The sequence below is a fragment of the Somniosus microcephalus genome, chromosome 11 (genome assembly GCF_052327205.1).
Source record: "Somniosus microcephalus isolate GS21.2 chromosome 11, FLI_Smic_1.0, whole genome shotgun sequence".
NCBI classification, from domain to species: domain Eukaryota; kingdom Metazoa; phylum Chordata; class Chondrichthyes; order Squaliformes; family Somniosidae; genus Somniosus; species Somniosus microcephalus.
Window position 1 is genome coordinate 71679827 of NC_140997.1, and position 26691 is coordinate 71706517.

Below are 26691 nucleotides of genomic sequence, written 5' to 3' on the forward strand. Positions count from 1 at the left end.
CGCGGTGTCAGAGCGGCTGAGGGACATCGCGTTCCCACTGCCATTGGATGCCATTGAATTGACTTTTTCTGAACATGGCGCTGGAGAATAGCGACGTGTCTCTGTGAGCTCCCACAGCTTATTGTGGGAGTGATCAGGGAGTAAGCATTCCATTGTACTAGTTACATATGGCAAATAAAATTGAAATTGAATTGAAATATAGCTTGGTTTCAAAGTTCAGTGCAATGCGGCTATATTATACTAACACTGCTCCATCTAACAGCTGGAAGAGCATTTATATTCCACAGGAGATGAATGTAACCCTATTATGCTCCCCCTCTCCCAGTGTAAAAAATATCATCGATAAGAACCAACTGCAAGCTTTGAAATCAGAGTTATCCGACCATTACACAATTAACATTTTGCTTCATATTTAATTCAGATATATTTACTTGCAAAAATATTTTTAAAATAAAATGCACTTTAGTAAAAAAAAAATTCTGAAGAATATATATACTCCACTAGCTTTTCTCTTCAGCAATGCTGATCAATCTGTGTGTTCCCAGCACACTCTTTTTATTTCAGATTAGCAGCATTTAGAGTTTTTTTTCTATTTGAAAGATTACCTTATGTTTCAGGAGGACAATTAACTGTGATCGTAATATTAACCCACACAGTCTTCCAACATTATCATCGCCAGGCTGAAAAGAAAATGATAGCATTTGATATGATTGGAAATTGAAATTACTGCACCAAAAACAGAAATTAAACTCACAACTAGGCCTTTTAGCTTGCTTTCCATTTCTGAGTGCTGGTAATGAGAAACAGGAAGAATAAAATTTACCAAATACAATGCCAGATTGTGTATGGAGTATTCCACTTTAGTAAAATGAAAATAGGTCCAGAAAATATAGTTGGAAAATTAGGATTAGATAAGAAAAGAAATCAAGCAGTGCCGTTGCTGGCTGAGTATAGATAGAATGAAGTAAAATGAGAGGGAAAGCGTAGAAACAGCACTTTCATAGGAAAAAAGCAACCAGTCTCTTGGGTGCACCAGGTTTTCCATGCCAAACATCTCAATTTCTCTGGATTGAATATCCAGATGTCATATGAATTGTAAAAAACTTAAAAGAATACAGCAAACCCCAGATGAATCAGTAGCAACTGGCATAACAAACTGTACTGTGGAATAGTAAATTTTACATCTATGATTTCCCCATGCAGCATGTTGCTACTTTTAGCTAAGATACCAAACAAAGCAAATGTCTTTTGTCATGGGAAAGAAAGAGAAAAAGGTAAAATAATTACACTGGTCACTCCAGTCACTGTCCCTGATTCCCTCTCAAACATTAGGAGGTCTGGGTGCTGCACTTTTAACAACAGAATAATGCACAGGGTTTGGGGTGTAAAGGGGTGGGGAGTACAGCAGTTAATCTTGTACATTTATGATGGCCTTAAAATAATTAAAAGAGGAATTATACTTTCGTCAGTGAGTGTTACACCAGAGGCAATTTTGACTGCATACTAATCAAACAACTCTTCCGATTGCTCAGAAGGGTAAAACATTTAGTACCTCAGCCACAGGTTTGATCTCCAGTCTTTGCTGAGTTAGCTAATCTCAGCCAACCAGCACAATCTGCCTCAGCACCCAAGGGTTAAGGAGTAAGGGGAAACAAAACACAGTTAGGCGCTTGTGCAGTGCGCATGTCTGATCAGTGGGCACAGAAATCAGCTCAACTCCGACAGCCTCAAATTAAAAAGACTATCAGCACTCATTTGTCAAGGATTTCTGGATGAGGCACTGGGGAGAGCCACCTGATGCCTCAGAATCATACTTCAGCAGGAAATGATTTCCATTAGGAGGGGAGGGAAGAAAACTGGCCAAAAAAACTTCATGGAGTCACATGCAAAAATTCTATAGGTATTTAATAACTATAGGGGCTCCAATCTCTCCCAAAGTTAGGTGACTTTCTGTTCAACTCCACACAACAACAAAGGTAATTACAAAAACAATCAAAATTGCCAGCACTAAGCTGGGGCAAAATGGGATCACTGTGGACACAGCTGTATGGAGGATGACTGCTCCGCCAGCTGCTTAATCTCCAGGCAGCACTGCAAGATTTGAATGATTCCATAAAATTAATCTGGATTTGACATATTACAGCTAATGGAACACGACAAAGTAAAGCAGTTAGTTGACTGTTTAGATGGTTAACATCATGAATTTTACTTGAAGGGCATTGTCGTTAGCAAGTCTCAGTAATTGCACCCTCATGGTTTAAAATAAATTGTTTTGGATATCAAAACATGAAAATTTAAAAAGACTGGAAACACATGCATTGTTTTCTTTTCAATACTTAAGTTACTGTCTAGAAAGAAACTTGTGCACATCTGGGTAAGATCACAACTGACAAAATCTCAAGGGATCCAGGGATGATCTGGATGAATCACTGGCAATTTGAACCATTAAAAATCATTGGGCTTTGCCTATTGGTTGCGAAATGGCTAACGTTACCAAAATGGAAGAACCACAAGGATATCCAAGCTTGCAGGTGTAGTGCAATCTCGATTAGTTGCACTCCCATTATTTGTGCTCTCTATTATCCAGGAAAATGTTCATGGATAATGGGAGAATGAGAGGCAGGGCTGCCAGCTTTTATGTTTGTCTTCTTGTTGGCAAAATCAGCTGGCATTGCACATCTGATCAATGAGCCGATCTGTCAGCATTCTGCTACCCCGTACCTCCATAGGCTCAAGTATACCACACAAAAACTCTCTCCCCATGCCAAACACGGCACCCAGCTAGAGGTGAACATTAAAAGAAGTATGCACTAATTTCCAACTATTCTGTCAGCACCATTAGTAATCCTGTTCTCTGCAAAGCTTCAGATTTCAAGAGGTGAAGAAGCTGCCCGTTTAAACATGCTCCTGAACAGGCAGGTTATGCACTGATTTTAAAGTCAACAACTCCACTGAGATTAGTATTATTGCTGACAACTGGATGAACAAAGGCCAGCTCAGTGTGTTTAGCATTCACCTCTTCAGCTGGAGGCTCATGGTTGGCATCAAGGAACTTCCTTTGGTTGACTCTCAGGTCTGTGGCATGAGCTGGGTTACAAAGGGCTGGTGAATGGGAAAACTGAGTTAGCAGGTCTATTGATTCATCAGCTGTATAACAGTGACATATTGCCAGCAGCGATAATGGAGGCAAGTCCTGCTGAAGAACTGAACAGGGAGGCAGAGACAGGTGGAACAATTAGCAGTTTAGTGCAATTTGGATTCTTATTGATCAAGCAATTTCTATTATTAGCCACAAGGGTCCCCCTTCATTGCATAGAATAACAGTTGCCACTGTGGTGAACTTGACTCAAAATGCTCTTGAGGTGGTGTAGTGGTTATATTACTGGACAAAGTCAGTCAGAGGGCTGGACTAATAATCCAGAGGATGGGAGTTAAAAAATTTGAATTCAGTTTTTTTTTAAATCTAGAAATAAAAGGCTGGCATTAGTAAAAGTGACCATGAAGTTGTTGGATTGTTGAAAAAAAACAACTGGTTCAGCCAATGTCCTTTAGAGAAGAAAACCTGCCGTCCTGACCGGGTCTGGTCTATACATGACTCCAGACCCACACCATGGTTGACTCATGTCTGGCCTCTGAAGTGGCCTAGCAAGCCACTCGGTTGTATCAAACTGGTATTAAAAAGAGTATTGTGGGAATACCTTCACATGGACTGAAAGGGTTCAAGAAAGGCCACCATCACCTTCTCAGGGCAACTAGGGATGGGCAATAAATGCTGGTCTTGCCAGCGATGCCTACATCTCGAGAATTAACGTTTAAAAAAGGCGCTTGCTTTCAGCAAGAAGACTTTTGTACTTAAAATTTAGTCATTTTCTCCAACTTCAATTAAACTATAAGTTGAGTGGATTGATTCCAGAATCAGGATCTCCATGAGTGATGTGGCTGAGCTCCGTCAGCTTTTTCTCTTGCACTCATTATATTGAGGAGCCTTTACAGCTGACCTTGAAGGAAGCTGCCCACAAAGATCTAGCAATCACAATAGCAAAATACTGCGGATGCTGAAAATCTGAAATAACAGAAAACGCTGCAGGCCAGGCAGCATTCATGGAGAGAGAAACAGAGTCAACGTTTCAGGTCGAAGACCTTTCGTCAGAACTGGAAAAAAGCAGGAAATGGGACAGATTTTAATGCAAGTTTAGGGGCTGGGAAATGAGGGAGGGGGTGAAAGAACAAAAGGGAAGGTCTGTGATAGGATGGAAGGCAGGAGAAGTGAAGAGGCATCAAGAGATATTCAAGGCAAGAGGAGATGGTAATGGGACAGGTTAAGAAACAAAGGATGGCTCTAGATGAAGTGTGAATTGCACTGGCAGAATGAAAGACAGCTGCCATGTGGGAGGGAAGAAAAAAAGGCACAAACAAAAAGTGTGGATAAAAAATATATATAGATAGGGGCCGAGGTTATGATCTGAAATTGTTGAACTCTATGTTGAGTCCAGAGGGCTGTAAAGTGCCTAATCGAAAGATGAAGTGCTGCTCCTCGAGCTTACGCTGAGCTTCCGTGGAACAATGCAAGAGGCCGAGGACGGTGAGGTCCGAGTGGGAATGGAGCAGTGAATTAAAGTGACAGGCGACCGGAAGCTCGTGGTCCCCCCTTACGGACTGAACAGAGGTGTTCCGCAAAGCGGTCACCCAATCTGCGTTTGGTCTCCCCAATCTAGCGATCTCTGTGGTGAGGATTTCCCCTCTCCTGATGTTAATTTGATTCTGGCGCCAAGTCTAGGGGCTCTCCAGCAACAGTGATGTTATCAAGCTGGCTAAGCAACCAATCACACTGAAGAATTCTCAGACAGCAAACCAGGAAGTAAAATGCACTGATTTTCCTTCACTTTTTAATCATTTCACAGAGAGCCAAATAAAGATTGGGACATATACATGGGAATGAAGTAGAAACTAAAATATCAAACAAATCTTAAAAAATATTAAAAACCAAGAATTATCATAATGAAAAAATTTGCAGAATGTCACATTTTTGTCAAATATAAAATTAGTTTTCCAGGGCCTGAACGGTTGTTCAGTAGTAGCTATGACTCAGTACGCCGTTAAAAACCCAGTTACACCTCATTCAAAAAGGCTCAACTTTTTCGGGGGTTTTTAAACAGCGATATTCCAGTGTAAAAGGGGACGTTTTCGTCAGTTCAGGGATTTCAGTTGATTGTCGGCTCCGGGGAGTTCAACAGCGTAGCCTGTGGAGGAGCAGGGAATGACTGACAGCAACTTCTGGATTTCCGAGTTTAACTGCGCATGTTCGGACACCAGAAGTTGCTGTCAGTTTCACAGTTGTAATGATTGCGAACACCGACAGTTTTGCCGTCATTACAACCACAAATTCTGGGCCTACATGTTTAGCAGTTATATAAATCTTAGATTGGTCACACCCTAATTATAGGAGATCAGCATTAAGTTTTATATTGTGTTCAAGTTGTACTTAGGGACACCATCCTGTATTTTCTCGTATTCCCTATATATATGAAAACCAAAATCTATATTTAAATATGTATCTACATACCTCATGATTCTCATTTACCACCGGAAATCCATTATGATTAGTTGATGTGTCACTAAGAATGTCCACTATGCGTCCAACCTTCTCTAGTCGATTGAAACAAGTGACTGGGTAACTCATCACTTCACTAAAATTGAATGATGCATTTGTTTTTAAAATATATTTCTACCATAATCTCTTATTTATGCAACATGTTTTGATACATACACAAAAATGAAACGAACTATTTTCTCTCCTGTGCCAGAAATCACATCAACACTTTTACGATACTAATATGCACTAGTCTGGTGTATAAAAGATAAATAGACAAATTGAATTTGAAATCATAAAATAATGAATATTTAGTTTTTAATTTATCAATTCTCTAGTATTTGGGGCAAAAGTGGCTCTATGAATTAAACACAAACAAGTATGCATAGAACTCTATATTTGCAATTCATATTAAAACTAAAACAAGGTATTCACATGTGTTATAAAGAATTAAAGGGCTAATTCCGCAATCCCAAAAGGGAGCTGCACTGCACTTGCAGGTATCATGGGTAAGAGAATCGAGGCTACAATGTTGTAGCTTTTTGACCACCCCCACTGCCTTCTTCACAGAACCATTAAATCTTTATAAAACACCCGAGCCAGGTGGAGAAGGAAAAGGGTTCAAGTGTTGTGATTACTAATCATTCAAAGCTCAAGTAAATTTGAGGCAGTCATCAATAAAACTAATTTAGTGGGATAAAACACAAAGGCAGTTGGCTACAATTCAAGTGACTGAATAAATTAAATTCCACTTTTATTACATGGGATTCCAGGATTTTTTTTTAGATGTTTTGGGGAATTGTATTCCTCGATTTTGTCAGTTTTTCCATGAAACCCAAACCCAGTGGCCTTGGTAATAATCCTTCCCTATGTGCATTACATCCCTAATGTAAAAGATAATGTCATCAGTTTTGCTCCAATACTGATTTATAGTCGCCCTTTCCTCCCTACATTCACCCATCATGGCTATAATGTCAAGCAAGCCAATAAAACAGATTTAAAGCAAAATAAATGTTGCTAGCAATACATGAAAAAAGCATCAATGTACATCAGCCCTTATAACAGACTGGTTTGGGCATAGATATTTTTTATGCATTATAAGCTGCTAGCAGATTTCTCTCTCATATTAACATTCATTCATCCTGCATACAAGTGGCAGCGCACCAGGAAAGGAAGAGTAAAATAACATACATGGAACAGCATTATAAACTTAATCTTCTAGGAGTATTACCTATAACTATGGTGTGCATACTACAGCTGACACTGAAACAAATGCAAGTGCTCAGTCATGCTGTTCCTGAGTAATGATGAACTGCATCTTTATCGAGCATTGAAATCATGCTGATCCTTTAAGTTGTGCATAGAGTCAGCTAATAAATTTTCTACAGAATTTTGGATCTCAAATGCATGTTATTTGGCTGGTTAAAGCAGCATTAATGCAAGTCATAAGCAATGGATTTACTGTTGAACTCCCTAGGTTTTGCCCATAAATGGATCATCACATCAGATACAAATAAAACTAATGGTAAAAAATCTGCAGTTTACGATGATATAACAAAATACAAAAAATTGTGTAAATGTAATATGAACTGCAAAGTCAGACAAATATGAACTTTTTGTTCAGATACACAAAATTTTAACTAAACCAGGACAGCTGTGGTATGGGGTCTTGTATTTTCTACAGTATTAAAAAAAACTAACTATAGGTTCTCACAGGCACCCAAATCTACTTGTTGATGCTTATGTAATACTTGACAAAAACAGTGATTTATGTAAAATGGGATAAAAAGCAAATTCCTAACAAAGACGACCTCTGCCAAATATTGTATCCTTGATCAAGCTCTTTGATAAGTTATACTTTAGATTCATATAGTTCAAATGCAGACTAATTCCCTAGTTATTCATAATATTTTTATTCCATATGATGATAGATTATTGCATCACATCCCCAGCCTGTCAGGAACCAGACACAATTTTCCCTCTTACACACTCCCCCCAGCCACAAAAGGCAAGTTAATATAAAGCAGATGTGTGCATCTGGTATAATTTCATGAACAAAAACACCCAAGATACAATGTGTGCACATAAACACAAGATGGGAGCTTGGATTTAAAATGAGTTATGTAAAAAGTTGGAAGATATATTCTACTTGAGTTTTAAATTCCATTTGTCGCCAACTTGTAGTTGCAAACTCAGAGCAGGAATAAATTTGGAACAAACCCAGATCTGCAGCATGATCACGGGGCAGATTCCTCAGGGGGAAAAACTGCTCCTGACAGAAAAACAAAAGAATGCCTGTCTTTCTCTAATTAAAGAAGCTGCATTCTCAGAAATGATACATTTCAAAGTGCATGCTCTTGCAATTTCATTAGCAGGACATTAATTACAGTGAAAAACAAGAGTTTTGCTTTTTTTTTTTAAAAAGAGAGGAATTTCATGTCATCCCCCTCCCTGCTTTTAAGTTTACGGAGAACACAGTATTGTCATATGAAACAATTGGAGAGAGGGGTAGGGCCTGAAGAAAAGTATAAAGATGCAGAATCACTGTTCATTAGGTTTGAAATGAAAAACTGCAGGGATATTACATAAACCATTTCCAATTGACAGTTCTCAATTTATGACATAGGAGTAACTATACAAGACAAACTGATCATTCTTACCGTGCAGTTAAAGCATGAGATTTTTCAGGAGGCTCCCAACCAAGGAAAGGTACACTCTGCAGCTTAATGTGAATATCATACAGTCCCTAAAACCAAAAACAATTTAACTGTTAAAGTTCAAGTCTTTTTCACATCCACGTTCTACTTTATATTGATACAGTTCAAATGTAGATTCGTCGATGAGTTATTGAAATACGTGATAGATCACTGCCATGGATTTCTGACACATCCTTCCAAAGCTAATCTCTTTCAGCCCTTGCCCCCAAGACCAGTGGAGATGAAAAAAATTAAAATGTTATTGCGTTTACTCAGAATTTTATTGTTTTTACTACTTCAATGCATCTTCAACAAAAAGCTTGGTAACAGGGAATCTAAGTTTTTTAGATGTGTATGAAAGCACAAAATTGTGATATCATCCATTTTATTTAACAGAATTTACAGCAAATCTAAAGTCAATAGATCCCACCAATGAACCAGCAGCTAAGCTTCCAAAAAAGTTTGCAAGGAGGTAGAAGCTACTGACTACATTTCAAGGCCAAATAAAAAGCCACAAGCAGTGACAGTGTAGGATTTAGTAATTAGAAAACATTTAATGAAAATGGTCGTGTGCATTAATTGGGACACTGAAACATGCTTGTATGTTTGTAAGAATTCAGGTACTTGCCTCGCACAAATGTTATGGATTTCTATTTAGCAATCTGCTCACAGATCAATTGCAGGATTAACACAAAATCAGTCTGAACTAGAGAGTCTGGTCACATTGCAACCAGTGTTAGTGTGTATAATGGGTATCCTTTTGCTTTGCAAAGTTCTAATGCACGTTTTCTACATTACGAGCGTGACTACACTTCAAAAGTACTTAACTGGCTGTAAAGCACTTTGGGATGTCCTGGGATCGTGAAAGGTGCTATAAAAATGCAAGTCTTTCTTCTATGTGTTCCCTTGAAATACTGTAGTTGAACAAGAGGCTCCATGAAGAAATCTTATAAATACAAGTCACATAATGGGGACTGTAATGATTTTAAGGTCCTGCCTTAGATATTTTTTCAGGATGGTCACTCCCACAAGTGGTCGGAGTGTCTTATGCTCCTGGGTGTGCCCGTACTGCCCAATATCCAACTATATGAGAACTTAATTAAGGGTTGCAACAAAATTACCCCTTTGAGATCTGAACCAGATAATCATATCTTTTGCACATCTACTTTAGTCTTTTTTAAAGCAAACCAAGAAAACATTTGGTAAGACAAGGCCAGATATAAGTCCTTAAGCTGTTTTATTTCACAGCAAGTATGCATATGGAGCAACAGCTATGATTAGACTCACTTAGTTCAATTCAGTACAACTTATTTTCACATACTATAATGAACAAGCCACATCAGTGAGTCATCTTACTTCACTTAAACAGAATAACTGAGAAACTAACCTACAGCATTCTCCTTCCAAGCCCAAACTGGCCTACAAGGCTTTCTGGTTGCAGGTGTAGCTGCCTGTGTCTATTTCTTAAACTGTTTTCACAGCCAGAAAGAAACCAAGACATACCAACACAATGGGTTTTAACTGTTTAGTGATTTGAGACAGGCAAATTAATTATTTACAGCTCATGAGGAAACGGCTTCAAAGCTTAGCTCATTAGCATTTTAGCAACCTACTGTCCCAGTGCCTTTAAAAAAAAATTGTGAATACTCTTTGCTTTAAAACCTCAACATAAAATCATAGAATGATACAGCACAGAAGGAGACCATTCACCTGTACTGGCTCTTCTATCCAATTAGTCCCGCTCTTCTGCTCTTTCCCCACAACCCTATAATTTTTTCCCCCCTTCAGGTATTTATCGAATTCTCTTTTGAATGTTACTGTTGAATCTGCTTCCACCACCCTTTCAGGCAGTGAATTCCAGATCACAACAGCGCACTGTGTAATTTAATTTCCTCATGTTGCCTCTGGTTCGTTTACCAATCACTTTAAATCTGTGTCCGACCCTGCGCCTTATTTACTCTAACAGAACCGTTAATGATTTTGATCACACCTCTCAAATCTCCTCTTAACCTCGAAGGAGAGCCACCTCAACTTCTCCATATAACTGATGTGCCTCATCCCTGGTACCATTCTAGTAAATCTCTTCTCTACCCTCTCTAAGGGTGCAGAAACATTTGAAAGTCATTATTATTTTTCCAAATCCTTTCCGTAGAAAAATGCTCAAAACCCCCAAAATATGACAGACATTACATATATGTTTACCTATTGTATATCTCTAAACACAGAATGCAACAGTCATTTATCTAACTGGTATTATTTTTATACTAGTAAAATAGAAATCAATATTGAATAGTTAGCTAGGCACAAGAATAAAAGGGACAGCCAACAGTGACATAATTGAAGATTATGCCTTCTCAAAGTACTGGGGAAAAAATGACCCATTATCCTGGTTTTAACAGCCAGATAGTTTGAATTTGTTAACCAACATATACTCCTGCTCATTTAAAGCAACATAGCTACTTGAAGAAAGTGTAATTAGCAAATTTTCTCGTATCTGAGTCAAGCGAAAACAGTTACAAGTCAAAATAGCAAATGTGTTCCGTTATGTCTGCGCATGAATGAAGATAAAATCCACTCACATGCTAAGCAATGCAACCTATGTTGTTAGACATATTGCTACAATGACAAACTGTACAAAAGGCTGAGCTAAGCAGCTGTGATTTATCAAGTACTTAAGGACTAAGCTGTGAATCCCCTTTACAGAAAGAGATTGACATTCTCAACACAGGCACCAATTTGAGATATGTATTGCATTTCCAAATGTGATCTTGATTTACATGCACTTGTTAATACTGGGATAAGTATTTAATCCATACTAATCCTAGAGTGAAATTCAACACTTGGCAGATTGAGCCAATAAGAGAACCATTGCTCTCAGATTAAACTGCAAGACAGAAACTCTATTTTTCCCACCAGTGTGTATTTACAGTTTAAAAATAAATGACACACTAATTTTTAAAGCTTCACGTCCCAATCCTTAAATGGTGAACACATTCCTTTGAAGCAGGATAGAAATAGAGTTTTTATTTGTGGTCGTATACACTGCAACACTTTGTTTATTCAGCAGGATGAAAGTCAAGACCAGTTCTAACTTAGTCAGATTTTGAAGTCATGGGTTGTTTGTCACTCAATCTCAGTTACTTCAGTTGGGAGGGTCATTATGGGTAGATAACTTGCCTCACTGCCATATCAACCAGTTCTGTTCAATGCATTAACCTTTCTTTCAGATACTGAGTGACCAGCTGTGAATTTCTACCATTTTCTGTTTCTCATTTGTGAACTATGGAACACTGTACTTAATTTTGAGAATAGGAAGAGCAGGCACTTTTGAAACTCTATACATTAATGCTCATCTCCTGCTTACTTGGTATTAAACAGATTAACAGGAGATCAGAAAAGAATCAGCAGCTCAGACTTTTGCATTCATGGGAGAAAATAGGGAGAAAAGGAAAAACAAAGAAAAATAGCCACTGAACTTTTGTTAATCTCAACTATGTACCAATATTGTGAGGATTAAATATTGGTTTGAGTGTAGAAATATTCTGATAAAACTGGAGAGAGGCCCACATTTATCCATTATTTTGGTTCACAATGCTGTGAACATTTCAAGGTGTGCACTGAATTATGTTGAAGGAAAAGGCCCTGCAATGGTCCTTATTCTCAATTATTTGTCAGTAACATAAACCTACATAACTGAAAAAATATTTTTTCTCTAAAAATTGCCCACAAGGTAAATGCCTCAGTGAGGGCTGCTAGCTCTTCTGAGTGGGACCAGCCTCAAGAGTTTTGCATCTATAATCACTGTAAAGGCCACAGACACGAGACCTAGATCACATCAAAACATTCTGCTTATGCCTCATTACAGAATACTATGGATACTATTCCCAGTGTGTTTAAACCACACATAAATGAACCTGTAGATACTGCAAAGGCTCTAGTTGAGATTTCTTATCATTCACTAGAAACAATAATTATGAAACAGCACTCACTGCAAATCAATGCACTTTAACAAAACAAAAATGAAGTTTGAAGCACAAAAACATTTTTTATGCAAGAAAAACAAGCTGAACAAGGACATCTGCAGTTGTCAACAGGGAAAAGAATCTGCAGACCCAGATGAGGACTCAAACATGATAAGGGATGTCTAAGTAACATGAGCACCAGCCCAACATTACCATGCAATCAAAGCTAAAATATTGTAAGGAGATAGCCCTTAAGTTCTTCCTGTTGGTGATCTGTATGTGAAGGGGGCTCTCTTTTCAAAAGGGAGGTTGAAGTACTTTCAATTTGAAATACTCCGACAAAACCCAGCTCCCCAAGAAGTGATACTACTATAATAATTGCAAAATACGGTGGATGCTGGAAATCTGAAATAACAACAGAAAATGCTGGAAATACTCAGCAGGCCAGGCAGCATCCGTGGAGAGAGAAACAGAGTTAACGTTTCAGGTCTGGGACCCTTCATCAGAACTGGAAAAAGCTGGAGATGTAACAGATATTAAGCAGGTGCAGAGACGGTGGGGGGGGGGGGGGGTTAGGAGGGGAGGAAGGAATAGAAAGAACATCCTGTACTTTTGTAAGAGGCAGGAAAGATAAAATGTTGCAAATGGGAATGGCAAAAATCATACTGCATGAAAAAAGGGGCAGGGATAATTATCTGAAATTGTTGAACTCAATGTTGAGTCCGGCAGGCTGCAAAGTGCCCAATCAAAAGATGAGGTGCGCTGTTCCTCAAGCTTACGTTGAGCTTCATCTCCTAGCTGCAAGAAGATGCTGAGATAACTTATCCAACTAGTTAATTTCCATCAACCTTTTGCTCCCCAATTCACATCAATATAAAACTATGAAATTCAACAAACTATGCTGACAATTAAAACAAATTAACTTTTCTAAACAAAGCTTACTTTTCGATACAAACTGAAAGATTAATTTGAAGTGATTATACTTTCAGTATTCAAACACTTGAAATAAATAAACAGGCACCTCAATACATAAGTCCCCAACTATTTTGGCAGTCATCAGCACCAACATGATGGGAAGACCATATGTCACATTTCCAGTAGCCTCCACAATGATGACCGTCAGGCTCAGCGTCATTCGTACAATACCTCCTGCCAATGGAAAGTGATAGACCATAAGCTCAGCTACATCTGATCGAACATGACAGTTTATATGCATGTATGTATCTTAGTTGGCTCCTGTCTCACTCATAAGACAGATCAATGTTATATTGTGAATCTAGATTTCTTAGGGGCGTAGTAGTCAACATGTTTTTTGAAACAAATATAAGACCCAAGTTGTTCCTAATTGAAGAAACTTCCTCAAAGTTAAAAAGTTTTAAATGTTAACAGTTTCCTTTTTCTCCCTTTCAGAAATAATCAGGAATCTGGTTATGATCTACAACAGTGCTAAGTCCTTCCATATTAATAATGATTGCTCTGTTTGATCATCAAAAACTGTGATAAATGGTAGCTATTCCAACTCAGATACAAGATATATAAAATGACAGCGCTGGGAAATGAACACCATTCTACTTTAATCACCCAAATTCAGATTTTCCGATTGGGTAAAATCCTGATCGAGTGCACATGATGAGCGTTGACTTAACCATAATTTCCTGGATCAGCATCATTTTGTGCACATTGCAGGCATCAAGATTGCCTCCGATTAGGGGCAGGAAATAACATACTGCTGTTGAATTTAAAGGCCTCCATCAGCTTAAAGTGGCACGCATCATTACAATCACTTTTGAGCCATAGGAAAAAAAACTTGATTTTTCCAGCTTCTTAGATGTAGCTGTGGAAATACTACTGGAGAAAATCAAACAGATACACAAAGTCAGATACACAAATCACTAAAATTTGTGCTGCAGTATAAGAAGGCCATAAAAAAGCAAACCAAGCACCGGGGGGGGGGGGGATTCATTTCTAGAAGGATAGAATTGAAAAGCAGAGAAGTTATGTTAAACCTGTCTAGAACCTTGGTTAGACCACACTTGGGGGTACTATCAACAGTTCTGGTCTCCATATTATGAAAAGGATATAGAAGCACTGGAGAAGGTACAAAAAAGATTTACTAGAATTATAGCAGAACTGAGAAGTTATATCTATCAGGAAAGATTGAACAGGCTGGGGTTTTTTCTCTAGAAAAGAGAAGACTGAGGGGTGACCTGATAGAGATCTTTAATATTATGAAAGGGATTGATAGGTTAGCTGCAGAGAAGATGTTTTCACTTGCAGACGAGACCAGGACTAGGGGTCATAAATATAACAGTCACTAATAAATCCAACAGGGAATTCAGGAGAAACTTGCTTACCCTGAGAGTGGTTAGAATGTGGAATGTGCTACCACAAGGAATAATCAAGGTGAATAGCATAGATGCATTTAAGGGGAAGCTAGATAAACACACGAGGGAGAAAGGAATAGAAGGATATGTTGATGGGGTCAGATGAAGGAGGATGGGAGGAGGCTTGTGTGGAGCATAAACACTGGCATTGACCAGTTGGGCCAAATGGCCTGTTTCTGTACTGCAAATACTATGTAACATTGAAGCGTAGCTAAATCAATTGTTAAATTACTTGCAACACTGAACTTTTTGTTCAAAGATATGTAGGAAACAAAAGTATCAAAATCATTTCCTCCATCTAGTGAGAGCACTTGGCTTACTTTGTAGTAGCAGATTTCATAAAATGTAGCCTTTTGGGATTAATGAAAAATCCTCCACAATGAATATGTTGCCAATATTCCTACCCAGATCATAGCAAAAGGGAAGTTTTCAAAGACTGCAGGGCTGTTATAGAAATTACTTTGCTGCTATAGGAAAGGCAACAGGAAATTATCGAATATCCCTAGACTGTTAGTCTGGAAATCCTAACTTCCCAGTATGTAGGTCACTGGTCAAGTGCCACACTTACCAAGCTGAGCTGCTGCTCCCATCAGAGCATATTTCCCTGGGTCAGCCCAAGTCTGTAGAGTGCAACAGAAAGTAAAACAATTAAAACAAGCACAAAAGCCCAACTGAACTTTATAAGTATATATAACTAACCCTTGCAACATAGTTGCTTACTTTAAATATGATTACCTGCTACCACAGAGCCTTCTGATTAACCTCATTGCTACTGGCTCCAGACTAACCACCATCTAGTTGCAACATAGGCAAGACAGAGCCTCATAGGATGCTTGTAATATAATGGAATGTCTTGGCCCACTGATCAATTCACAACACTTTCAATGAGGAGAAATGGGTCCCTATCCAAGGTTGATAGCAGCAATTGATCCATACATATCAAGGTCCCCCTGAACTAAGAAGCAAAGTCTCTGCCAATCCGAGATGCATATTCTCTTCAATCTGCAGAAACTAGCTGTAACCAATTTTAATCCTGTGTGCTGTGACCAACAAGAAAGAAAGAATCCAATAGATAATCCATATGTCACACAAGGCATAATACCAGTACAGTATTGAATTGGATTAATAGCATTGTAACATTAGTGTATGCTACATATTCTTTTCAACTACTGTACATTGCATTCTATTCAAACTATGTCAGTTCCACTTTGGACAACCTCGTGGTCCCTAGTCTCACCGACTGAGAATATCAACCAAATAGGTTAACGATCAATATTCGGATGAACCCAAATCAGTTGAAAATGCTACATTTTTCTCTTCCAGGGAAATTAATGTTCTTAAAATGAATGTGATGTAGAGAGTGAATTAAATATTTTCCACTGCTTCCCAGAGGATAGAGGCCATCTGGGGAAACAAAACTCCTTTATCTTTGAGAAAATTGACATTTCCTGTAATGTTAATAAAGGAAAACTCTTGGGTTCAGCTTGACTAAGTTGCAGAAAGATAGGGCCAGGTGATGCTTTTGAACACACAATCCTACTTTATATAATTGTCCTTTTAAATGATGATTCTAGGAAGACGATATACCAAAGGAATATGAAAGGAAATGGTGTCAGGAATATCGGTCTTTGGAGAATTTGTTTCATGCCCCTACCCCTGAAATGAAGTCCTGGAATGAGATAATGGCTTAGATCTTCCAACTGGAAGATTGACTGTCATCCATTAAATTTAAAATTGGTTAACTTGAGATCGACAATCACAGTCCATACCAAAATGTCCCTCATGACAACACAAGAAATAGTTTTGAGTGCTGAAGGGATGTGGATTTTCCCCAGAGCCCTACTCTTGGGAAAGCTAAAATCCAAACTAACCAGAATCTCATTCTGTTTAAGTAGTCGACAGAAACTAGCATTAAGACTGTTAAAGGTGCACATGTGGAGCAGGGGACCATCATGTCATCTCATTAAGTGAGTCAGGAGTTTTATCTGTTTTGTAATCAATTTTAAACGCCAGGATTTCTTTTTGGAAGAGAAACACACGTCTAGTCCCATAAGGCTCAGATCTTTCATAGCAAAATCCTACAATGTATTCAATAAAGTATTCAATCAGATGTTAGGAGAGTTCTAGAGGGGAAAAGGAAAACAGCAGGGTGATAGATGACACGTCATTGCTGATGAAAAAAAGAATAGGTCTGCACAAATCAGTTCCTCCTATTATTACAAGTCTACTTAGGGGGAAAAAAAGTTTAAAAAATCATTGTCTTTTTATTCTCAAGAAAAATGGCTCAAGAAACTGCTTACTGAATTCATAGTACAGGTATAAGAATGCTAAAACTAACAGTACAAGACAGACTGGCCGTTAGCTGATTCATTGCTTTAAACAAAATCTCATTAGACGAATAAAACTTTGCTGTTGTGAACTGTCCCAGAAAACAGGTAACATTCAGTCAGGGCTTAATGTATTTATCTTCAACTCGTAGCTAAATGGGCAGCAAGAATTTTCCTTCACCGCATGTCTACAGAACAAATTCATGAAATAAACATTTTACGGACAGAAACAAATCAATATTTCATGTTACAGGCACGAATAGTATGAAGTGTTAGGGATTAATTTGTTGGCAAAGCTAGATAAGCATTCAGAAATTCAAAATTTACCATGTTGGTTTTCTCATTTAGACTGCCCTTTAGAAAATACCAAAAATCTATGTACAGGAAACTCTCGATTTACTGGCACCTAAATAACCGGAATTCTCTGTTAACCGGCAAAATTCAGGAGTAGGTTCAGGTAAGTTTTACTTCATATTAGTGGCCGTTCCTGGATCTGTGGCTGTGTAATCGGGGTTCCTGCACTTGTTGCTAAGCAACAGGGACGCTTGGTCTGTGGCCGGAGTTCCTGCAGCTGTTGCTAAGCAACAGGGAAGCCTGGATTTGTTGCTGTGTACGGAGCTCTCGTACCTTTTAACTATACCTCTCTGTAATCCGGACTTTTTGATAAACCGGCACCACGCCGGTCCAGTCAGTGCCGGATAAAAAGAGTTTCCTGTATTACACATGCTATTGTTCAAGGTTATGAAAAAAGAAACTCACAGAGTTTGCTGAAACGCTGGAAATAAATATTCCAAACAATCTTCCCCATGCAGCACCAATCAGTAAAGACGGAATGAAGACTCCACTGGATACTGCTAAACCATATGTCCAACAGGCCAGAAAAAAGTAACTTAAAGTGAACAAGCCCAGAGTCAGAGGATTGTATGAACCTGCAAAAATAGAACATACTGATCAAGTAAATACTGTTCTTGAACATCAGCATCTCACACTTTGTTTCACAGTATTCATCTTTCTTGTTAATTTTCAAAATCAAATTAACCCTGCTTCTTTGAACTTTAAAAAATATTCAGTGTTCAAATATATATCTTTACAGTGTAGAGTTCTAATGACATAAACCATAACAGTAAGCTCAAGCATGTGAAAAAAATTATGCAATGATGACTTCAGGACACCATTACAAGAAGTTGATGCTCATTTTGAAATGTTTTACAACTTTAATATGGCATACTAATGATTGTATTCAACAATTTTATTTATAATCTTACAAATATAATCCTGCTAATGCTTAGTTCTGATGAACTTTAATAGTTTTGACATTTTATAAGGTGTTCTTGCAATACCAGAATCAGGGGCAGGGGCTCTAGAGCTAGGGTAGGTTATAGGGTATTGTGAAGCCAAGCAAGGACTACACCAGAGAGAGAGAGAGAGAGAGAGAGAGAGAGAGAGAGAGAGAGAGAGAGGTGTTCGGGAACCAGTAGCCAACGCAGGTGAGTGAGAACAGGGGTGGTGGGCGAGCATGCAGCAGTGTTACGGATGAGCTGAAGCATATGGGGGATGGGAGGTTAACCAGGAAAGCAATAAAGCATAGAGGTGAAAAAGGTATGGATGAGTGATTCAGCAGCAGATAAGCCAAGGTTAAGGCAGAGGCAAGCAAGGGGCTGTTTTCATTAGAAAAGAGGAGATTAAAGGGCAATTTGATAAGTGTTTATAAAACTATAAAAGAGTTGGGACACAGTAGATAAAAACAGATGGTTTCCAGTGATTGAGGGGTCTAGAACAAAGGGACATAGATACAAGATTAAAGGTAAGACATTTGAGACAAAAACAAAGGAAGTAAGCAGTCTTTGTAATGGAGAGGATATGGCGTCAGAATCTCAGCTCAGGACTTCACCGGTAATAAAATCACTGGCCTAGAAATTGGTGGAGGCTGCACCCGTTTTACAGGTGTAAAATGGGTGCCCAAGCGTCCAACATGGCGGGTGACTGCGTGCGTACATTCCGTGCTGGAGGTGCGCCTCCCGCCATATTGATGAAGGCAGAAAAATAAGTGCCCGGAGCCCATCCCTGAAACAGGTTAGGCCCCTTATTTGCATATCCAAAGGATGGCATCTATCTTTACAGTACAGAAATATGGAAGAGTTCCAATGATATCATAAACCATAACAGTAAGCATCTACATGTGGCCTAACCACCTGTCCTTAAAGGGATCACCAGATGCCAACAAAAAGATGTTTTAAAAAAAACTTATCTGAATGTGTAGCAGTGCCAAAGCTTGTTGCTGGCCCCTGCTTGCATTAACTCCCCATCACCCCCCCCACTCCCAGGACCTAGCTGAGGGCCGCTGCCGGCGATGCAGCAGCCCAAAATTCACATCCGAATCGGTGAGCTGCCCGGGGATGCCTAACAGGCATCCGCAGATCGCCAGTTTCATGAAAATGAGGCCCAAGATCAGGTGTGCCTCAGGCTTACGCATTCTAGTGCAGGGATTCCATTGAAAGTTTCAAAACAAAATGTTCCGGCACTTATAAGTTGGTGATATGCTGCCACTTGAACCCTTAGAACATACAACAGACCCAGAGGGAACACTAATTATTAAAGAAGGGAAAAAATGATATCCAAGGGCCTGTACCCAGTATTCTTGCACTACACTGCCTTCGGAAGTCTTACCACAATGCTGGTGTTGCATTCAAGTGGGAGATAAATTCTTGAACAGGCAACTGTTGGTTTCAAGACAGAAGCCATTCAGTAGAGACTCAGAAATTGCACAAGATCTAAACTACAGGTCTGGCTTGGATGGAATCACCATGAGATGTTTGGTGATCAGTTTTAATACACAGCCAAATTTTCTATGGCTAGTAATGGCGTCACCACTATTGTCTCTAGAATAATTTGGAAAGCAAAGGGAAGATATGGAGAATTCTGCTTGGTCAGGAGACTTTTTTTTTTTTTTTTTTTTTGAGGGGGTGGGGTGAGAAAGAGGGAGAGAGAGAGAGAAAGAAAAAAAATAGAAAAACACTCAGTGGCAAAGTTTTTTTTTTGCTTGGAGAAAAATCAGGCATAATTGAGAAGCAGCCTAAAGTTTATGACTGGGCTGCTATGATGGGTAGTTTCTGCAGTCACTGCTGCTAACAGTCTCATTACACGAGAAAGCTACACACCGAGTAACGATGGAATGTGACTCCGTTGGTACTTTTGACAACAAAATAAATTGTTTTTTGTTGCTGTCTAAACAGATCTTTACTGAAATTTGATCTGAAACATAAGCTGTTCCATGTTGGAGAGAGACAGATTTCTGAAGCTTTCCAATGTGTCAACTATTGTATCCCATTCTTTCGTTCAAAAATATTTTCCATCAAGTCAAGTAGTCATAAGTGCTTTTTAGATTTTTTGAAGTAGATTGTGCATGAAGATGTATGAACCTGGAATGGACCTACAGCAGGATGTGCAAGTGGTGACAACAGAATGAACAAATTGCTGCTGCTGATAGAAGAAAGATGACTTAGGTGTAATTTATTTTGACAAGACATTAAATGGAGCAAAAGCCTGGGGAAATCTGTATGCATAGCTGGCTATTGTGTGGTACCAAATTTTTAAGAGACAGTGTCCCAACGGTGTTTCCTTATTTGGATGGAAGCCTACTAATGTGTATGTGGAGGATGAACAATTAGTGCTTTTTTTTGTTACTTCCTATATCGTGTTCAATATAGAACTGTACTAGAAATTTTACTGCATCAGTTTTGTCCTTGTATTTTTGCTCTCTGCAATATGTTATGTTTTACTTCAGCTTTACTAGTGATAATCTTCCACATTCTTTTCCTGAAAACAAAATAACAAATTGCTGTGGTTGTTAGATCGTCCCCAAGTCACAGTCAATATGCCCATCATTTGTACTCCAACTACAATAATGCAAATATAAACATGGCAAAATTGTATTCAAGGCCTAACAAGCGCACATACCTGTAAATTAATAAAATTACTAATGATAAATGGCAGTGGGGTAGGGCTGAAGCACATTTAAATCTCCCTAATATTGCAACCCAATTCCAGGCATGGCCATCCACAAGCTAAACAAAATTACTTTCTTTGACCTGCTTTTCTTCCGAAAAATGTATGCTAGAAGGGGCTAGTAAATGGAGGTGGTTAAAGGCTTTAAAAAAACTAGTAGAATTTACAAACTGGTGAAGTGACAAAACAATTTTAGAAATATATAACATGTAAAAACTATAAAACACCAAGTTTAAGAAACAAATTAAAAAGTGCCGGTTTAATAAAAAGGCCATGTTGTTACGAGTTATTAGTTAGTTAACATTCTTGAACGATTAATCATACCAATACTGCAACAAAACTTCTTTTAAAATCTGTTGAACTGAAGAGTCACATTACCAACTTTACTAACACTGACCTGGAGAATCATGAAACAGACTACGAACACTCTTTTCAGGGGTGTTGAAGAATGCTGTGGCCATTGCATTGTATTCTCCATCTGGGCAAAATAGCTGAAATTACAGAAGTGATGTCAGTAAGACAATGGGGGGAATTTTAAGCCCAACAAACAGGAGATGAAAGAGTTAAAAAGCTGAATCCCGACCCCAACCCGCCCACTATTGGTTTTAACGGAGGTGAGATGGGGGACGGGCAGCCAACCTGCTCCCAGGAGGCGCAGCATCCATTTAAGTATTATAATGAGGCTGGCATGCCTCAGTGATCCACCATTTCAAACTTAACTGTGGGCGGGCGGGTTTCCCTGGCCTCAGGGAACCCGCCAGCTAAAGGGAGGCGAGGACTGCTGGATCCAGGAGCTAGGTACCTTTCCACTTACCTGCTGGATCCAGTGTTCCTGCCTCACCCCCTGACCGCACCCCGCTCTCGGCCTCCACCCACCCAGAGGTACAATTCGCCCCTCCTGACCTGATCTCCGCCTCTAGCCTCTGATCCTCGGCACCCGATTCGCCCCTCCAGCCTCCGACACCCCCCCCCCCCCTCCCACGACCCCACTCTCCTCCCCGTTCCGACCACCCTTCACCCAATCCTCCTCTGGCACCCCCCCACACCCTGCCCCAATCCTCCTCCTCCGGCCTCCGACCTCCCACCCACACCCAATCCTCCTCCTCCGGCCTCCCACCCACACCCAATCCTCCTCCTCAGGCCCCCGACTCCGACCTCCCACCCACACCCAATCCTCCTCCTCAGGCCCCCGACTCCCCCCTCCAGCCCCATCCCCCCTCCCACCCCTCCCTATAGTTCCTCCGGCCCCCAACCACCGCCCCCTCCGCCCCAACCCTCCTCTGGCCCCAATCCTCTACCAGCCCCCGACCACACCCCTATCCCTTTCCCTCTCCTCGGCCAAGTGCCACAGGCCTACCCGCCCGACATTCAGCCAGCCTCTCCATCTGGCTGGCTGCAGGGGGGAAACAGAGCTTTGAAATGCTAATCAGGCTCTGCCGTTAAATTCGGCAGGGGCTGCAGGAAATCCGTTCTCCCGGGTTTGCAAATGCTTTCTAGACCCCCCCTTGCTCCGTACCCACCTCCAGATTAAAATTCCAGGGTGATGTATTTCAATTAAAGAGAGCAATTGATATTTTGGATAATTGCAATGATATCTACGCAGCTGGTTAGACAGCCAGAGCAAGTAAGTTCCTAGTTTGACCAGCCAATTTCCTCCAAAGCAACCAGACACGGAAATCTTTTGGTGACAATGATTCCAACAGAAGCTTCCTGGATTCAGTCTCTAAACTAACACGACTTCTACTGATGTGCGAAATTTTGTACAAAACATCTATTGAACTGAGAGCAGCCAAATAATTAAAGAAAACTTTCTTGGCTGATATGCAAAATTTGGTGTGCAGAAAGTTGGCCAGCAACCTACATACCTCCCATGATTCTGATACGATGGTGTTTAACAGTGAAACTTTTTTCCAACTAAATTTTTTTGAATTATCCAACAATTTACATAAAGCAACATAAACATAGCAAACTGGGAACATAGTGCTAAAAATTTGAGTCAAGAGTAGACTGTAACAAATTAACTTAAGGGGATGGTGCAATAAAAATCCATTCAAATTTTTTTTTTTTTTATTTTATTTTTTTTTTTTAAATGGCTCATTTCTCTTTACAAGTTTTCTGTCTTCCCTCCTAAGACACTGAATTTTTGTTGGGTTATAATTCCATGCAAGGCAGTTGATCTCCTGCATCTTACCCAAATGTCAATGATTCACGTGTGATCACAGCGAGTGGAAGTAGGTGATTCAACCACAAGGAGACATAACAGTCAAGCTAGACTCCATCTTCACTCTCACACTGGGGCTCATTGGACAATCATCAGGAGCAGCAGCAGTGGCTAATTAACCTCGCTCTAACTCAGATACTGAGGCCAATTAAGCATCCCAAATACACCAGATGAAATCAGCTAGCTCAGGACAAATCTGGAATCTTACAGATCTGTATGCCTCAACTACATGCAATGTAAACCCACTGGGCCATTAGGGCAGACAATCTGCTGCCTTTAGTTTGTGCAGTAGGATGTGAACAGATTTGCAGAAACCACTCCCAGTTTTAGTTTTCTTTAAATTACCAGATACAGTTAGTTTCTGTCCAATACAAGTCATGGTTTTTGCACTGGGCAGACATAAGCTACAGAAAAATTTGAAATGATTCTCAAACGTAAATTATATGCATCTTCTCCCTCTAAGGCTCCAATCACTTAACTACAAGAAAGTTAAATAAATGTCCATAGTCGAGGTGGGTAATCAAGTGGTTTAGAAAACACTGTTGTATTCAGCCTATCAGTAGCACAATTATGACTGCAAGTTTTTTTTTTGTTTCTAGTCAAGTTTCTCCCTTCCGCTCCTGTCGAGTACCTTGGATATAGCTGTACGGATACTGGTCGTCCTTCAGTACCTCACCCAAGTGGCTATCTTTTATGTGCAAGCCTGGAAAGAAAGTGCCAGCAGGCTATTTGATTGTGGAGGGTATCACAACCCTGTCCTCCTTAATGTTCATACACTACCAGCAGTAAATTGCTGAGCAGTAATCAGCAGTGGGAACCTAGCCAATTTTACGTTCCCTAACCCATGGGAGCTGCAGCAAACTGTAGCAGCTGTACCACTGCTCCAACCAACAGCAACAGGTAAATTTAATCACTACATTCTCATCCCCTTTCCCTATTTTTATTACAATAGGTTTTTTTTTTTGGCCAACTTTTCCTCTCCTGAAGGAGCTAGTGTTGAGCTGTTAAAGGAAAAAACTGATCACCGAAACCCAAAACTATAAGCTGCAAAGAAACAATAACTTACTTGGAGTGGATAATTAATAGGATCTTCTCCAATAGGCTGGCAGTCATAAGCGTACATAGCATAAATCATGATAAAAGAAACTGTAGCAGTCACTGCCCCAACCAGCATAGCCTCAATCACTTGTAAGCAGGGACGATGAATGTACCTTTTTAGACAAAATAAAAGCAGGTTAACATCCCGTTACATTAATTTGTATTCAGTAATTTAACAAAAGATGGCTCAAAATCACTGCCAAATGTATTATTCTAACCAGATTACTGTAATATGACACACACACACACACACACACACACACACACGAGGGAGGAAGAGAAGAAAATTCTGTGCAATTAAATCAAGCTGTCAATACAAGCTTGATGAGAGCAGCAAAAATGAACTGTTCTACCAGGCAGCAATAGAATGTGAAATTCATGTGTCCTTGGTGAACAGAATTCTCAAAATATGATAATACCAGACCGCTATTCTATACATGTAAGGATTAGCATTTACAAAAAGGTACCTTAGTACCTTGTCTTGATGACCTTTATCATCTTAAATCCCAGTCACTTTAATTCAATGTTCTGAGTTTCCTCTTCATGTGTTTTCTAACTCTCAGTCTGGGTATCCAGGGAACACAATTAGAAGACTTTGGATCGCAGATACAAAATAGCTAGAGGGAAACTGACTGCTGGCTCTTAAAAGCATCACCCAACAAGGCTCTGAATGCAAGAAAATGACTGGAGTCCTAATAAATGATTTACAAACCTTTGAACAATTGGAACGTGAATTAAAGACAAATTCAGGAAGGAATAAAAGGTCGACATGGTTTGATGGGGAATGTTTTTTCATACTTTTGGTTGCAAATTCACACTTTCAGCAAGATTAAAATTACAGCAAATCTCCCATAGCACTGCTAATGGCAAGTTGTATGTTTTAGAAGGACACAAATGAAATACTGTTCTGGAAGAACAATATTGTTATACCACATAATTCCACAATGCATTATTTTGCTGCACAGGTGGTTGCGTGTCCCTTTAAGGTCATCAAGTCGAATTGTTAAATAAACAGGCCAAGTCAAAGTTTAACTGTTCTTTGATCAGGGAACGTTGTAGACTAATTATGCACGTCAGTTTCAGGCCAGAAACACATACCGTTTTAAGACTGTTCTGCATCTGTAATAGTAACAGCGTTATATCTACAATGACACACCTGTAGTTTAATATATTACTAACAGATTTCCTAGTGTTTTTCATGGTTAGTCAGATGTGTAGGGTTTTGCAAAATTCCCCTATTTTTCCCCTGAAGATTGAAAATATTGGTCCACATCGTGGATGAAGAATTGGGTGATGTGAATTGTCTACAATATTTTAAAATGTGCCTAGAACTGCAAAAGACTGCTGAGATGGAAAGAACGTGGACAACACCGGAGTCGTGGAGCTCTGTGGAAAATATTCACATACCTTAAGACAGTACTTTTATTAATAAAATTGTTCCCTGGAGTTTGGGCAATCACAAAAGGTTTTAAAATGGCCACAGAAAGCATTGGCCAAGATACTGGGGCTTAAAAAAAAAACCAGACCAGCCCGTGAGCTCTGTGTGTAAAGACCTGCCAATCAAAGGGAGGTTCCCTTCTAAGCAATTGAAGTTGCTTATTGACATAAGGGATTACAACTACTTGAGACTAACCGCAGGACAATCGATTGAAACTGCTTCTGTTTACACAGCAATTCAAAGCACTCACAGGCAATGAGGCACACTGAAACCATGGAATGGACCTTTGAAAGGGAACAGTTTAAGCATTGAATGGGTGTGAATCACCCATCATTCTGGACAATAGGGCAGTTGCATTCCCTTTTGTTTTAGCCCAGGTGAGCTCCGGATGTGGGCGGGAACATTTCGGCCCCACAGTGCAGACACATTAACCCATTCCAACCACTTTGAATCAACCAATCACAGCGTTTCTCTTGTGTATTGGACCTTTGGGCGCAAATTTTGCAGACAGACTTTCCCAGGTATAAAGATAGCTCCCGAGAAGCTATCTCGCTTTTAGCTCTTACTTCGCTGGACCACAGGTGAGCAGGGTTTTTGACTCCTCAGCAAAGCAACCTAGTAAGGAGTTAGGGGATGGTAATTAAGGGGAAATTGCTAAGATTGTTTAATCAACATTGTAGCCATTTAATCCCTCGTTTTTGCCGTCTGCCTTCCCCCATTTAAGCAATTTTACTGTAATTACTGTGTTCGTGTGGTATAGTTTGATATTTGATTATAGTTTCTTTTAGTTAATAAAGCTTGATTTTTTTCTCTCATCCAGACCATTTGTCCGTTTTAATATCATTAATTATAAGTCCTTCAGTCAGAACTGGAAGGTGGGGTAGCGATTCGAAACCGCCGTTTGAAAATTGGTTTATTGGAATTTGGTTTACAGTGTAGCAGCAGGCTGCCTGACCAGGTGAATTACCGT

General features: G+C 39.6%; 1 protein-coding gene across 1 annotated transcript in view; it reads right to left on the bottom strand.

Moving 5' to 3' along the window:
* clcn7 (Cl-/H+ antiporter 7) overlaps positions 1-26691 on the bottom strand; it is a 113291-nt gene that overhangs the window by 12885 nt on the left and 73715 nt on the right. The window contains exons 15-22 of the mRNA XM_086000851.1: positions 24252-24396; positions 21362-21455; positions 17719-17888; positions 15201-15252; positions 13270-13397; positions 8251-8336; positions 5564-5687; positions 606-680 (exon numbers count right to left, since the gene is read on the bottom strand). Coding sequence (XP_085856977.1) covers positions 606-680; positions 5564-5687; positions 8251-8336; positions 13270-13397; positions 15201-15252; positions 17719-17888; positions 21362-21455; positions 24252-24396 — 874 coding nt within the window. The remainder of the gene's footprint in view (positions 1-605; positions 681-5563; positions 5688-8250; positions 8337-13269; positions 13398-15200; positions 15253-17718; positions 17889-21361; positions 21456-24251; positions 24397-26691) is intronic.